General features: G+C 36.6%; 1 protein-coding gene across 1 annotated transcript in view; it reads right to left on the reverse strand.

Moving 5' to 3' along the window:
- Positions 1 to 15,636, reverse strand: part of SLC9C2 (solute carrier family 9 member C2 (putative)) — an 82,392-nt gene extending 66,756 nt beyond the window's left edge. The window contains exons 1-4 of the mRNA XM_077756016.1: positions 15,344 to 15,636; positions 13,138 to 13,238; positions 11,044 to 11,172; positions 6,769 to 6,934 (exon numbers count right to left, since the gene is read on the reverse strand). Of these exons, the coding sequence (XP_077612142.1) occupies positions 6,769 to 6,934; positions 11,044 to 11,172; positions 13,138 to 13,238; positions 15,344 to 15,470 (523 nt within the window). The 5' untranslated portion in view covers positions 15,471 to 15,636. The remainder of the gene's footprint in view (positions 1 to 6,768; positions 6,935 to 11,043; positions 11,173 to 13,137; positions 13,239 to 15,343) is intronic.
- Positions 15,637 to 16,487: the final 851 nt, after the last annotated feature.

Below are 16,487 nucleotides of genomic sequence, written 5' to 3' on the forward strand. Positions count from 1 at the left end.
GCTCTGGGGCACCTGGGTGGTTCAGTCAGTTAGATGTCTGACTCTTGATTTCAGCTCAGGTCATGATCTCATGGTCATGAAATCATGCCCAGTGTGGAGCCTGCTTAAGATTCATTCTCTCTCTCTCTCTCTCCCCCTCCCTCCCTCACTCCCTCTGCCCCTCTCCCCTGCTCATGTGCTCTCTCTCAAAAAAAAAAGTTCTAAAATTAGATAGTGATGATGGTTGTATATCTCTGTAAATATATGATCGACCACTGAACTGTACAACTTTAGAAAGATGAATTTTATGGTATGTAGATTATATTTCAAAAAAAGTTTTTTTAAAATTTAAAAATTCAGCACAAAATCTTATTGGCACTTAGCATTCACAAGCTGTTAAATTTAATGGAAAATATTATCAAATTAATTGCTTGGTGATATACAACTTATGAGTAGGGTGATAGTGACTGGTACTTGCCCAACCAGTATCCATCCTCTGCTCTTGGTAACAAAACTTGTTTTATCCAGGGTGGCACTGCATCCAGTTAAATGACCACTTCCTCTCACATCCTGGACTTCAAAGAGTAGCCACTGAGATATAAGTGGAAGTTACCAAGTAACTGGGGAAATTTCTTGGAGGGAGAAGTGACTTGGTTGAAAAGAGCATCTCTCTGTCCTTTGCCCTTTTCCTCTTCTCCTTGCCTGAAATGTGGGCGTGATGACTGGAACTTTAGCAGCCAACTTGTGACCCTGAGAGTAGAAGCCACAAACAAAGAATGGAGGAGCAAATATATATAACCCAAAGTTGATTGCTATCATCGTTGCTTTAAATATTATATTTTAAAGAGATTTAAAAATAAGAAAAACATCAAGAGCACCTGGGTGGCTCATCAGTTAAGTGGCTGACTTGGCTCAGGTCATGATCTCGTGGTTTGTGAGTTTCGAGCCCCACTTCAGGCTCTTTGCTGACAACTCAGAGTCTGGAGCCTGCTTTGGATTCTGTGTCTCCCTCTCTCTCTTCCCCTCCCCCACTTATTCTCTGTCTCTCTCTCTCTCTCAAAAAAATGAATAAACATTAGAAAAAATGTTTTCTAATAAAAATAAGAAAAAAGTTATACTTCCCCATATGTTTACCAATTACAGAGCTTTCCATTCCTTTATGTAGATCCAAATCTCCATTTGATACCAGTTTCTTTCTGCCTGACTTCCTTTATCATCTTTTTATAGTGCGGGTCGGCTGGTGATAAATTATTTTAGCTTCAATATGTTTAAGAAGGTATTTTACCTTTGCTTTTCAAATATATTTCCACTGAGAATTCTAAGTTTTTATTTTAGTACTTTAAAAACATGGTTCTGGAGATTAGCCAAGATGGCGGAGAAGTAGGGAGTTCCATACTTCCCGCCTGCATCTCTCAAACAAAGAAGGGCTGAAGCCAAAGGACTCTGAATAGCAAGAGTCTGAGAGGAAAGGAGACAGAGTCCACTAAAAACATGATTCCACCATCTTTTTGCTTGCATTGTTTCTGAAAAGAGGTCATTATTATTTTTGTCCCTCTGTATATAATGTGTCTCTTTTTCCCTTCTGCCTGCCTTTAGGATATTTTTAGGAACTTGATTTTTACATGTGATAGTGTAGTGTTATGTTTCTTGGGTTCATGGTAGGTTGAGTTTCTTGAAATCCGTGGCTGTAAAATTTTCATCAAATTTAGAATTTTTCATCTATTCAATATTTTTTTGTTTGTCTCTCCTCTCTCTCCTGTCTTTTGGGGACTTGTATTTGAAGTTGTCCCATGGTTCACTGATGTTCTTTTCACTCAATTTAGTCTTTTTCTCCATGTGTTTTGCCTTGGATAGTATCTATTGCTGCATCTTCAAGTTCATTAATACTTTCTTTTATGGTGTCTAGTCTACTTCGGTCCAGTGGAATTTTTGCCTTAGATATTGTGTTTTTCATCTCTAGAAGTTTGGCTTAGGTCTTTTATATATCTACCAGTGGTATGATGAGAAACCACCTCTCCAAAATTAGAACAAAAACAAAAACACCTGATTTGCAACATTTGTTGATTCCATGTATAAACATTTCCACCACAGCCAATTTGAAATTACTGGTGGTTTAACAACTGGCTTGCAAAATTCATGATTATTTAAAGTGGCCTCTCAAAAAGTGATAGGAGTAAGTTTTATCCCAGCCTTAATCCTTCCTCTAATTTTTTTGAACGTATAGAATAGAGTTACAATAACTGTTTTAATGTTTTTGTCTACTAATTCTACCATCTGCCTCATGACTGCTTCTGTTTCTTATTATTTTGTAGTTTTTATGACTCATATTTTACTGCTCCTTTGCATGCCTGCCAATTTTTTATTACAGGTGACAGGAGTGTATATTTATTAGGTGCTGTACTTTTTTGTGTTCCTATAAATATTTTTGTTCTAGAATACAGTTATTACTTGGAAATAGCTTAACCTTTTGTAATTTGCTTTTAGGCTTTGCTATAGGGTACCAGAGCAGCCTTTAGTTTAAAGCAAAATTTCCCTGCCACTAAGACCTCTACTTGATGTCCCATGAATTACGATGTTTTTCCACTCTGGCTGTGGCAAACATGAGAGGGATTACTCCCTCTGCTTCTTCAAGAGTTTTCCTTCCCCAGATCCACAGGAATATACAAAAAGAGGGACACAGGGTCCATGATAAGTTTGTGGAGTTGGCATAACCCCCAAAGTTAAGAACATATGACACACAATAGTACATTATGCAGCCTAATATAATTACAAATTGATATAGAAAGGATTGCAAAACTACATATTTTCTAAAAGCATCTGTTTAATATAATCTATTGTATCAAAATTCAAAATGATCAAAGTGATATGTTTTTTCTAAATCCAAACAGAACTGGATCTGATTAAAATTCTAATTTTTTTCTTTTGGTGTTTTTGAAACACATAATAATTAATATGTATAGCTGGGGGATTATCATCATCATTATTATTATTTCTAGAATACTATATGTAATTTAGAAGAAAGAAAATCTCTGCTTTTCCATGTTTGATCTGAAGATACAAAACATCAGAATATTCAGATTCTATCCATCTTTCCCAAAGTCTCCTGAATGATAGGATATACAGGATTATACAGAATTACTAATTACTCAGTGTCTGACTGTGGATCAATATATTCAGCCTGTTTATTTCTGTTCTTCTTGCTTCATTATTGTAGCCAATATAGAAAGCAAATGGCAAGGTAGTCATAATCCTCTCATTGTTGGGGAAGGTCATCCAGAAGATATGACGGGTGATTGACCAGCTGACTTTCAGGACCTGGGTGATTAGAGGCTCCTTAGCCCCTCCCCAGCACTTGGAATGTGAGCTCCATTTGCCTTCCTGCTGCCAGAGGCTGATCCAAGGATACAGCTTTGAGATAGTGATGTGGTATTGAGAACCCCTGCACAGTGTACGTGACTGGACTCTGTTAAGGCCAGCACATGAATCTTAAGAAGTGGAGTGCAGGTGCAGGGATGTTTTCATCTTGTGCCGCCCAAGACAAGCCTTGTAGGTAAGTTTCTTTTGCTTATAAAAACTGTCCCCTACCAACATGCCTCTTTCTTCAGTCTCTCCCTTCCCTCCTCATATGGGCGTCAGTTTCAAATTGCACCTGGGAAGCTCCCAAGAGGCTTGCTAACCAATATTCAGTTTACTACTTGTTCCTAGCTTTGACTGTGACAGAAGCCACAAAAAATGCTGGTTAAACAGGTTAGAGCACATTTGATTTAGCTGCTCATGAAATCCTTTCATCCTTCCCTCAAATTTAGTGACCCAACCTGGAACAAGTTAAATACAAGGTCTGAAGGATGAAGCATTGAATTTGCCTTGTACTTGTGTTTAATGGCAAAATACCACAAGAATTACTCCCCCATAATGTGGAACTAATTTATAGTCACTAATTCACTGTAAAATGTGGAAAAGAAAGAATAAAACAAAAACCACCTACAGTTTCACAGCTCAGATACAACCTTCATGCTGAAGTCTTTTTGTAACCGTATGAACTTTTTACTCATTTGAGATCATACCAAAACTTTGTGTTTTATTCTTTTGCAAAGTCCTACTTCAAATTTGTTTTTTGTTTTTTTAATATTTCATGCTTTTATTTAAATTTTAGTTAACATATAGTGTAATATTAGTTTCAGGAGTAGAATTTAGTAATTCATTACTTACATACAACACCCAGTGCCCTCCTTAATACCTATCCCCAATTTGGCTCATCCCTCCACCGACCTATGCTCTAGCAACCATTAGTTTGTTCCCTACAGTTAAGAGTCTCTTATGGTTTGCCTCCCTCTAGTTCTTTCCCCTATGTTTTTCTGTTTTGTTTCTTGAATTCCACATGAGTATTTGTCTTTCTCTGACTGACTTATTTCACTTCGTATGATATACTCTCGCTCCATCCACATTGTTTCAAGTGGCAAGATTCTTTCTGGTGGCTGAATAATATTCCATGATATCTATATCTAACATCTTTATCTAGTTGGTAGACAGTTCGGTTCTTTCCATAATTTGGCTATTGTTGATAATGCTGCTATAAACACAAGGTGCATGTGCCCTTTCAGATTAATATCTTTATATCCTTTGGATAAATATCTAGTAGTGCAATTGCTGCATCATAGGGTGGTTCTATTTTAACTTTTTGAGGAAACTCCATACTGTTTTCCAGAGTGGCTGTACCAGTTTGCATTTTGTATTAACAGTATGAAACTGTTCCCATTTCTCTGCATCCTTTCCAATATCTGTTGTGCCCTGTGTTATCAATTTCCAGATTTGTTTTAAAGTAAAAATTGTTTGAACCCAATGTATTCTTTTCAAACAGGTAATGAATACACAAGTTCCTTTCCACTTGCATGTGAATATCCACTACTTTCCCAGCAGGTCAGGCCACCCAGACTGTGCAGGGTGACTATACATCAAAAGAAGCACTATCTGCATTGTAGGAACTAGTTTTGCATATTATGATAATTTTAGGCATATGGCAAAAAATATTTTTCCTTAAAAAATTACTATGACAATTAGAAGTAAACTGTTCTGAAGAAAGAACCACTTATCTAATTCACATATGTTGTCCATATGGTAATTCTGCCAACACCATAAATAAACAAGAGTGATATTTATTCCCCCCACCAAAATGACTCAAATTTGTCTTATTAGGAAAAATTATTAGATCTAGAACCCATATACCACCTTAAGCATTAATGACATAAAGAAAATAATTAACTAAAAGCCAAATACCCTCAATAGTTTTCTTTTTAAAAAATAGAAGACTTTGGGGGCACCTGGGTAGCCCAGTTGATTAAGCGTCCAACTCTTGATTTTGGCTCAGATCATGATCTCAAAGTTGTGAGATCAAACCCCATGTCAGGCTCTACGCTGAGTGTGGAAACTGGTTGGGATTCTCTCTCTCCCTTTCTCGGTCCTTACCCCATTCGTGCATGTGTGCTCGCTCTCTCTCTCCCTCACAAAAATAAAAAAATAAATTTTAAAAATAAAAAAGTAGAAGACTTTCTGTTATACTTCTTTTTTGAAAAAAAATAAATATAGAAACTGCAGTAAATAATTCAACTTTATAGTTTATTATAGCCACTTACAGTCAAGCATTTGAAAAAAGGGAACAGGGAAAAAAATGAAGTGAATGAAACAACTGGCCGATACAAACAGCTGAAACACAAAAACAGATGAGGGAAAAAATAGAGAGAAAAAAAACTGTACTTAGAAAGTAGAGAGAGAGAGAAAGAAAAGAGGACAGGATCAGACTCTGAGAAATATGACAATTTAGGGTATTCCCACCTTAAAAATCTATGTTCCCCCAAATGCAGGTATAAATGGGTGTAAAATTGGGAATATCACTTGCTGGATAGGTTGGAGGTTTCCAGTTCCAATCATAAGGCAATATATTTCCATTAAATATAACCAATACCTTAAAATTGGGTAGGAAAAATATTTCCTTGTCAAATACTGAAACCAGAGCATCTGACCATTTCATGTTTTTATTGCTGTGTTAATAAAACATGATGACAGGGGGATATTCCTGAGTGAAATCATCTTTTACCAAATAAAAGGAGAAGTATTGAGGGTCCCCAAACCCTGTTGGGAATAAGCTATTACTTTTTTTTTTTAAGTTTATTTATTTTGGGGAAGAGAGAGAGCATGTGAGAGGGAGAGGGGCAGGCTCACAATTCATAAGATCATGACCTGAGCCCAAACCAATAGTTGGATACTTAACTGACTGAGCCACCCAGGCGTCTCAGGAAAAAGCTATTACTGAACATGTTTGCCAAACTATGATCTTACTCATTTATTTTAAGCAAACTACGCACCCTTCCACTATCTGCTTAATGTTAGCTAGTCTGAAAGCGAGGCAGTTCTAACAAGAGGCAGTAAGGCCTCAGGGAAGTTTCACTGGGGTTAGGGCAGAGTTTCTACCTCAAGGCTTAGAATTCAGTGAAATGGAATATGAATCTAATTTTTATCACCTTCTAGAAAGGTTACTTTTCTTCTTGAAAAAAAAAATCCTTTGAGATTACAATTGGTGTATTTATACCAGATCTTGGATTGCCTTATTTGAATTGCACCATTCAAGTCAATCAACGTCCCATCTCCAAGAAAAATAACAATTTTTTTACTCTGCCAGATGCACAATTTGTGCAAAACAAACAAAAAGACCAAAACAAAACAAAAAACAAGACCCAAAGAAAATAATGTATCTTCATATTTTCAGTGTAAGAGAGAGGAATAAATGTGACATACCAATAGTTTTTAGTGAATTCACAGAATGAATAGGATCTGTAATGCCAAGGATCATGCTAAAGAGTAGGCAAGATTGCAAATTCCATGAATCCTTATTGAATTTCAGAACTACATATCCAATTATGATGAATGCCACAACAAAGCTTATTAATCCTGTCAAGAAGACCTGTGAAACCAATTCATAACACAGTATTAGGTTTAGCATATAAAGATGGCATGACTGCATTTCCTTAGATAAGAATCAGATTTTGGTTATGCATTTTGTACAGTTACAAATAACTTTAAAAGGTATTCAGGGTTACCTGACTCAAAGAAACCATCCCTTCCAAACAAAAGAGATTCTATCTTACTGTTACAAGAACGATTTACTAATCTTTCTTGTTGTCATTCTTGCTTAATAGTTCTGAACATCAAAATGTTCTTAAAATGGAATGCAAATGTTTCCTGCTTCTGTGTAAAACATTTTCTGGCTTCTTCAGTGTTGATCTGCAGGGCTCCAGGCAAAAAGAGAGGTAAAAACAAAAGGCCAAAACCACATGACTGCTGATTTGGCCCTCTTTTTGAAGGCTTTCTAGAAGCCTCATTCAACAAACTTTTATGCACCTTTCATTAAGCCACACTATTTTCTGAGGCTACACAGCTACCGCTTGCTGAGAAATACAATCTTTCACACTGGGCCCACCTCTATTCCGAGCAAAATCTAGTAAGTTTCTGTTAATGATAGAAAAAGAGAATGTGTATCAGATAGGCAATCAGCAGTGTCTGAGTCAAAAATAGAAACAGAATGTAAAACTCTTACACAAGAAGGAATTTAAGAATAAAGAAAACGGACTCAACTTGATTGAGAATGCTGAACGAGAAACAAAGGCTAGAAGCGTGGCAAATGCAGAGTACAAAACTATATGTGAGAAATAAATCCAAATCTATTTCTTTGTTTAATTCACATACAGTGAAATTCATTCTTTTGATGTGGAGTTATAGGTGTTTGGACAGATGCATACAGTCATGTGACCGTGACTACAATTAAGAAACAGAACAGATGCATCACATCAAAAAAAAAAAAAAAAATCCTTCAGCTCCTCCTTAGTACTCAGTTTCTTTCCCTGTCCCCAGTGCCTGGCAACAAATGATCTGCTCTCCAAACCTACTGTTTTGGCTTTGCTAGAAGGAAGGTCTATGAATGGGATTATACAATAGGTAGGCTTTTGAGTCTGGTTTCCCTCTCTTAGCATAAAGCATTTGAAATTCTTCTATGTTGTGCCTATTAATGCTCTGTTTCTTTTTCATTGCTGGGTGATATTCTATTGTAAGATGTATCACAACGTGTTCATTCATTCACTAGCTGAGGAACATTTGAGTTCTTTCTAGACTTTTCTGATTATGAATGAGGCTGCTACAAAGATTCACACAGAGCCTGTGTTAGGGTAAACATTAGCTTTCATTTCAGGTCAACAAATACACAGAAGTAGAATTGCTGGGTCATAAGACAAGTGTATGTTTAACTCTGTAAGAAACTCCCTAAATCTTTTCCAAAGTGGCTGTAGCATTTTGCATTTTTCATGCATTCTCACCAGCACTCACTATTATCAGGCTTGTTATTGTTTCTGCTGTTGCCATTCCAATAGGTATGTAGTGGTACTTCACTGTGGTTTTAATTTTTATTTCTCCAATGGTTTACAGTGTGGAGCATATTTCCAAACACTATTTTCCATTCAATCTTCCTTGGTGCCTCAAATCTGTTAAAATATTTTGCCCTTCTAAATCTATTTTTAGCCATAATAAATATTAAATGAGTTTTTAATTTTTTAAATATTTATTTATTATTGAGAGAGACAGAGTGCACGTGGGTAAGAGGCAGAGACAGTGGGAGACACAGAATCCAAAGCAGGCCTTAGGCTCTGAGCTATTAATCACAGAGCCTGACATGGGGCTCAAACCCATAAACTGTGAGATCATGACCTGAGCCAAAGTCAGACACCAACTGACTGAGTCACCTGGGTGCCCAGTAAAGCAGCAGAGATTCTCAACATGGATAAAATAACAAAATCTAAGTATATATTATTAAAAAAAAATCTAGACATAAGGACACCAAAATCTTATAAGTGGAAGGATGAGAAAATTATACCAGGAAAATATTAAACAAAAGAAAGCTGGTATAATTACAGTGATACCAGATGGAACTGACATAAGGCAAAGAGCATTATTTAGGATAAAAGGGTAACTAAATCATGTGGGGGGGGGAAATTAACGAGGACAATACTAATGCTTGTAGGCACTTAATAACAGCGTTTCTACTTATATAAAGTAAAAACTGGCAGAATTGCAAGGAGAAATTGATAAATCCATAGTTATAACGGAAGCTTGTTATATTAAATTGAAAAACAATACTGGCGAAGATATAGAAGACCAAACTTCATAGTAAACAAAATAATCTACTAAACAAATTTAGACCCCTACACTCAACAATTGGAGAATATATATTCTTGTAAAGCAAAGAACATTTTGGAAAAGTGATGTACCAGGCCACAAAGCAAATCTCCACAAACCATAAGGGTTGATATACAAAACATATTCTCTGGTCACAATGTGATAAAAGAAATAACAATAAAATACCATATTTGGAAATTTTAAAGTAACTTCTAAGTAATTAATGGGTTAAAAATAAATAATCCAATTAAAAATGAGCAGTGGACCTAAACAGACTTTTTTCCAAAAAAGACATACAGATATCTAACAGACACATGAAAAGATGCTCAACATAACAAATCACCAGGGAAATGCAAATTGAAACCACAATGAGCTATCACCTCATACCTGTCAGAAGGGCAAGTACCAAAAAGACAAGAAATGACAAGTGTTGACAAGGATGTAGAAAAGAGGAAACTCTCTTGTGCTGTTGGTAAATTGGTACAGCCACTGTGGAAACCAGTATGGAGATTCCTCAGAAAACTAAAACTAGAAGTACCATAAGATCCAGGAATTCCACTTCTGGGTATTTATCCAAATAAAACAAAACACTAAGTCAAAAAGATAGATGCATCCCTGCTTATTGTAGCATTATTTACAAGAGCCAAGATATGCAAGCAACCTAAGTGTCCATGGATAGATGAGTTGGATAAAGAAGATGTGGCATTTATATATAGATAGAGCCATTAAAAAATGAAATTTTGCCATTTGCAATAACATGGATGCACCTATAATGCTAAGTGAAATTAGTCAGTCAGAAAAAGACAAATACCATATGACTTCATTTATGTGTGGAATCTAAAAAACAAAATAATACACAAAAAAACACCATAAATAGACTCGTTAATACAGAGAACAAACTGAGCGTTTCCAGAGGGGTAGAGGATGGGCAAAATAGCAGAAGGGGCCTAAAAGGTACAACTTTCAGTTTTAAAATAAATAAGTTACAGGGATAAAAGTATAGCATAGAGAAGATAGTCACTAATATTGTAATAACTTTGTATAATGACAGATGGTAACTACACTCATCATGGTGAGCATTCATATGTATATGATTGTTAAATCACTTTGAAATACACTTGAAATTAACATAATATTGCATGTCACTATATTTCAATAACAAATAATAAACAAGCAAAATTCTTCCACACATGAGGAAAAAATAATCAACAGGTCCAAGAAAAAAGTACAGTAAAAATTTTAGGTAGGTTTGGGATGATCATGAAAACACTAAAAATCAAAACACGTGGGTGAAGCTGTAAGAGTAGTTATAGAAAAATTTAAGACCTTAAAATGTACAAAATACAAAAAACAGGAAAGCTAAAAATCAATAAACTAATATCTACCTCAAGATGTTAGGAAAAGTACGGAATAAAACCAAAGAAAATAAAATGTTCTTCGAAAGAAAAAATAAAATCGTGGTGGCAAGCATGATTAAGAAAAAAGAGAGAAGCCACAAATAAAACAATCTTAGCAGTGAAAATGGGCAAACCTATAGATAGAGTGGAGATGAAGAATCCAGATTCTGTCATTTATCAGCCTTGTCTGTGACCTCTTAGCCGCGATTTGTTGATATATAAAATGGAAATGGTATTTACTCAGTGCCTTATCACAGTGATCACCCAGCAAATATGGATTCCTTCTCCTTTCCCTTCAATTCCCTTTAATTAGTGGTTCCACAGAAGGAACCACAAATTCAACTAAAAATGTAAGATTTGTGAATTATTAGTCTTCTTTGTAGACAAACATATTTTCTGCTAACATAAATAAGCAAGACTGACCATGATTTGTTTTAAAATGAGTTCTTACCTGCCAAAACACATTCTTGAGTATATAAAAGTCCACATCCAAAGCAGCCATAAATATAATTATAGGTGAAAAATAACAATAAAGTGAAAAGCTTGGTGTTCTCAGAAGAGGGTAGACAATTTCGTGCACCTAAACTAACAAAGATAAAAAAGAAATTAGTTGGCCGCCATTTTGAGGTGTCAGAAATTAGAATTAGGTAATTTGAGGTATTAGAAATTGATGCTATATCAAGGCCAGTTCTGAGGGTCTTACAGATTTCTTGATCTGATGTCCAGATGAGTTATACGTACAGTCCACTATTCACCAGAGAATTGTGTGTATTTGGGCTACACAAACATTGCTTGTGGTAAATACTGTAAGCATTGTTTTAAAAAATGAAACTAGTGCCACTAGTGATCCCTGAGATAATTTTAGGTGTTCACAGGTAAGAATTTTTTATGTGACTGTTAGATATTTATTCTAATCGGCACTGAGACAGAAAAGAGAACCTTGCACAGATTCTTGTAATTTCACAAACATTTGTTTAGGATTTTAAAGTCCTTCAGTGAGGGGAACCTGGGTGGCTCATTGGTTAGGCATCTGGCTCTTGATCTCAGTTCAGGTGATGATCTCATGGTTCATGAGATTGAGCCCCTCATTGGACTCTGTGCTGGCAGTGCAGAGCCTGCCTGCGATTCTTTCTCTCTCTCTCCCTCTGTCCCTCCCCTGCTCACTTGCACTCTCTCACTCTCACTCCCTCTCAAAAGTAAACATTAAAAAAAAGAAATGCTCCAGGCACCTGGGTGGATCATTCAGTTAAGTGTGAGACGGACTTCAGCTCAGGTCATGATTTCAAGTTTGTGAGAGTTTGAGCCCCACTATGGGCTCTGTGCTGACAGCTCAGAGCCTGGAGCCTGCTTCAGATTCTGTGTCTCCCTCTCTCTCTGCAATGCTCATGCTCTCTCTCAAAAATGAATAAACATTTAAAAAATTAAAAGAAATGCTCTTGCCTTAAAAAAACAATAAAGTCCTTTAGTGAGTCAAGTAGAGAAAAATAGTACATAGATAATAGCACATATTGTATATATAAGGCATAAATCATGAAGGTTGTACACAGATGAATGGAAGAGATAGCAACAATGATTAAAAAGCTGTAAATATTCCCTCCTAAAAAGCTTCTGGCTCAACTAATAGTTTAATTTTCATTGCTTAACCTCTGTGCCTCAGTTTTCTCATCTATAAAATAGGATACAGTACCTACTTCTACTGGGTTTCTGTGAAGACAAATGAATTAACTCAAGAATTGATGATAAGTTGAGCACAGCGTAACACATAAGTCAAATCACTATGTTGTACACCTGAAACTAATGTAACATTGTGTGTCAAGCATACTCAAACAAATTTTTAAAATTAAACAGCTTTCATTGGAAAAAAAGAAATAGTAATAGTTAATAAATTAATAAGCACAAAGCACTTAAAAGAGACCCTGGCACATAGCAAACACTCAAATGATGTTAGTAGTAATGGTGGTGTTTCAGAAGAGTGACAAGAGGCTTTTACGATCCTATAGAGGGTCTCCATTTTTAAAAAATAAAAGAATGAGTGGAGACAAATTGTTATTGATCTCACTGCTAGGCACTTGAAGTTGAGTTAATAAATTAATAAAATTTTTCTTGTATCAGTATTATATATTATATGACACATTTTTCATTTAATCTGGCAGTCAGAAAAGAGTAACCATGCTTCATTATGACAGTCACAGCTGCCTTTTATAACTAGAACCTCCACGCATATTGAAGATTATGCCATAGATGAAACCAGATTACAGAGGGGGGAGGGAATAGGAGTAAGGCTCCAAAGGCAGATGATGAAGAACCCAAGAATGCAGTTGAATTTTCCTTACTTCCATACTAGCATTTTATCTTATGCTTCTCTAACAGGTCTCTTTTACTATATGGTTTTTCATTTTCAAAATTTCTAATACCAGATGAATTCTTTCCAGTAACTGTTCACATTTTCCAAAAAAAAATTCCATATATTCAGGGATAGGGTTGAGAGTAGACCTTGGTTTTGGTCTCTGTCTTTTCATTTACTGATTTATTGTACATACATTACCTGAACAAAACTGTGAGCCAGTTCTCCTATTATAAATCCTGACAGAGAAAGAATTATCAAGACAGTGACTTCAGAATTCCTTAGACAGGTCTTCAAAAATCCTGAAGAAATACATGTATGCATTATTTAGACATAATGTATAATTTCAAGACAATTTAATATATCCTTTCTCCAGGTATGTAATTTTAAACTTCCTGAGTGTCAAGGTGCCTGGGTAGCTCAGTTGGCTGAGTGTCCAACTTTGGCTCGGGTCATGATCTTGCAGTTCATGAGTTTGAGCCCCATGTTGGGCTCTGTGCTAACAGCTGAGAGCCTGGAGCCTGCTTTGGATTCGGTGCCTCCCTCTCTCTCTGCCCTTCCCTTGCTCATGCTCTGTGTGTGTGTCTCTCTCAAAAATAAATAAATATTAAAAATATTTTTTAAATAAATAAATTTCCTGAGTATCATATCATTATAAATAAATAATTGATAGCTGTTACAAATGCTGTCTCTTAAGATACACAGAATGAAGCACCTCTCACAGGTAAATTGGGAAAATACTGAAAGTCCAGTACTTGCCCACGTATTGGCCCATTATGATCACTGTACAGGTATCTTACCTGTGGGTCTGATGATGAGAAGTTATGGAAAGCCAAACTTCATATCGACATAGTACACCTTTTATTAGTAATTACTCATCATAAACTGCTATAGTTTTCCTGAAACCAGAAATACTTTTAACTGAGCTCTGACTATGGAGAAAACTTCTCTCACCACACAAGTACCAAAAGACATGTGTTATTCTCTGCCTACACATATTATCTTGCCTTGAAACTCTCTCCTCTGTCCAAGGTTATTCAGTTCATTCTCTCCAGAAGGAATATATAGGCCATAATCCAATTAATTTATGCCTGGGGCAAGATTCATTGGCATCCCAGATTCTGCATTCACTGCCTTCCAACTACAGGTCATGGCAAACTGGTAGACATTACTCAAATACTTACTTTGTATACGCCTAGATAAAGAAATGTTTCTCGAACAATTTCTGCAGTGCCCTTTACTGTTAAAGCATTTGTCCCTATGTTTCATCAAGGATCTGGAGCTGGTAAAATTCTTGGTCACCAACACCTCTTAGTACGACAGGAGACCAGTGTCATTAATGTGTGTTTTAAAGACTGATCCCAGAAAAGGCGATTTTGCTCGCTGATACGATAGATAAAATTGAAGAAGGTTTTATGAATGTTTGCTTCATTATTTCTTTATACTCTTCCTAATTCCAGAAAGGATTTTAAAGCAGCTGACCTTTTTTCTCAAAGAAAAAAATGTTAAAGGAGACTAGTAACTTTTCTCCAATCACTAGTGTTGAATTGTGGAATAAAGTATCTGTGTTTTTGAATTTGGTATTTTATCTGCATGAATATCATTAACCACACCTATTGAATTCTTAAAAAAATTTTTTTAAGTTAATTTGTTTTGAGAAAGGGAAAGAGTGTGTGCATGTGTCGGGAAGGGGCAGAGAAAGAAGGAGAATCCCAAGCAGGCTTCGAACTGTCAGCGTGGAGGCTCAAAATCACGACCGGTGAGATCATGACCTGAGCTGAAATCAAGAGGCGGACGCTTAATGGACTGAGCCACCCAGGTGCCCCATACTTATTGAATTCTTAATTATCATTTAAGAGGCTCTTCCTTGTGAAGTCTCTCCTATTTGCCCACTAGGAGGTGGGTTGGATGGCATCTTCCCTGAAGCAAAATCACTTCAAAATCCATAATAGAATGGACAGAAGTGATGACATCAAGTACACAAATTGTGAAACACATATGTGTGTCCTATTTGTCCCAATCGCCCTCCCCTCATTGTAGATTTGTTGGTCAGGTTAAACCTGGCAGGTAGGCAGCAGGAGGCTCTCCTACACGTTACAAAAGATTCCGGACCACAACTTTACAGTTAAACTAAACACACTGCATTGTAATCATTGTTTGTCTGTCTCCCTCATGAGAGGACTGTCTAATTCCCTCTCTGCCTACCATTCTGCTGTGTTCAGCAAATGCCACTGAAGGAAGGGACATAGTATAGATGCTATTTATAATTCAAAGAAACTAGACTGTTAGCATTCACTCACATCTTATAGTTTCATTGGACTTCTTTTGATGGAAGTTGTGATCACTGTCTACACTAAGAAAGGTTCAGAGGACAGAGGAAAGATGAGGCTTAGAAACAACCACCTACCTCCCAAGACAATTGTGGAGCACACAAGCAATGTGAAATGCCCATTTACAACAGTGTAGCCAGCTGCTCTGCCGCAGAGTAATTCAGGTCTGTTAACTTCTCTTTGCATCCAGAAGGAAGAGTTCATTTTTGACACTGCTTTTTCAGTCCTAATTTGATGAATTCACGTGTGAGTTACTACTTTCACTACCAGACTAACCTGCTATAACATGCAAAAAGAAGAAAATGAGACTTGCCAGGTTCCAGCACATCCACATTCTTTCTAAGATTGTACCACACTCAGGTCTGAGCACATTTCCTCTTGCCACAGGGCACACATTGATACCATCTGTTCTACCTGTTGCTCTCTCTAAGAACATTTTATAGGAACACGAACAGCAGTGTATCTCTTCCTCACACTTCTACATGGGCATGGGGGAGTGACTCCGTTGATTTCTGCACTTAACCATCGTATGATCTAGTGATGTGTTTGCCTTCCACATTGGACAGTGAGGTTCTCAAGGGCCAGGCCTAAATATTATTTTTCCTCAAGGCTGTGCACACAGTACATGACACATAATAGGCTCTCTATAATATCTGATGAACTGAACTATTTGAGGGGGAACTCTTCCTCTGTGGGTATAAATCATTCTGGAATTCCCCTTTACCATTTCAATTCCATGTCCCCTTTCTCCTCTCCTGGGCCCTTACAAATCCAAAATGGGAAACGTGGTCAACATTGATTCACACCAATAAGGTTGGGATGGGAGGTGTTAATAACCTAAAAACAAAGGAAAAGACTAAATTTGAGGTTTTATCATATGGTGCCTTTAAGTGAATTAGAAAAAGCCCCCCTTCTTGATAACAGGGCACATAGCTTGTGCAGGGATTTCAACCCAGTACCAACCCTCAGCTGGTGTCCTTGTGTAGAACATAGCCTGCACAAATCTATGTTGTGGTCCTGAGAAGGACTCATTCCATTTTATTTTTCCTTGCAGTTAACCTTAACCTAAAAATCCCAGAGGTTTCTGAAGTATCCTCAATAATATTTAGAGTTACTTTTTGGTTTTTGTTTTGCACCTGTCTACAAGCCATGATTCTGATGTGAAGCAGAAATAAGATTCAAAATGCTACATCTTCAAATCACTTCATGTGTCCCTCAAAT

Source organism: Crocuta crocuta, unplaced genomic scaffold, assembly GCF_008692635.1.
Source record: "Crocuta crocuta isolate KB4526 unplaced genomic scaffold, BGI_CrCroc_1.0 scaffold122, whole genome shotgun sequence".
Classification (NCBI taxonomy): Eukaryota; Metazoa; Chordata; class Mammalia; order Carnivora; family Hyaenidae; genus Crocuta; species Crocuta crocuta.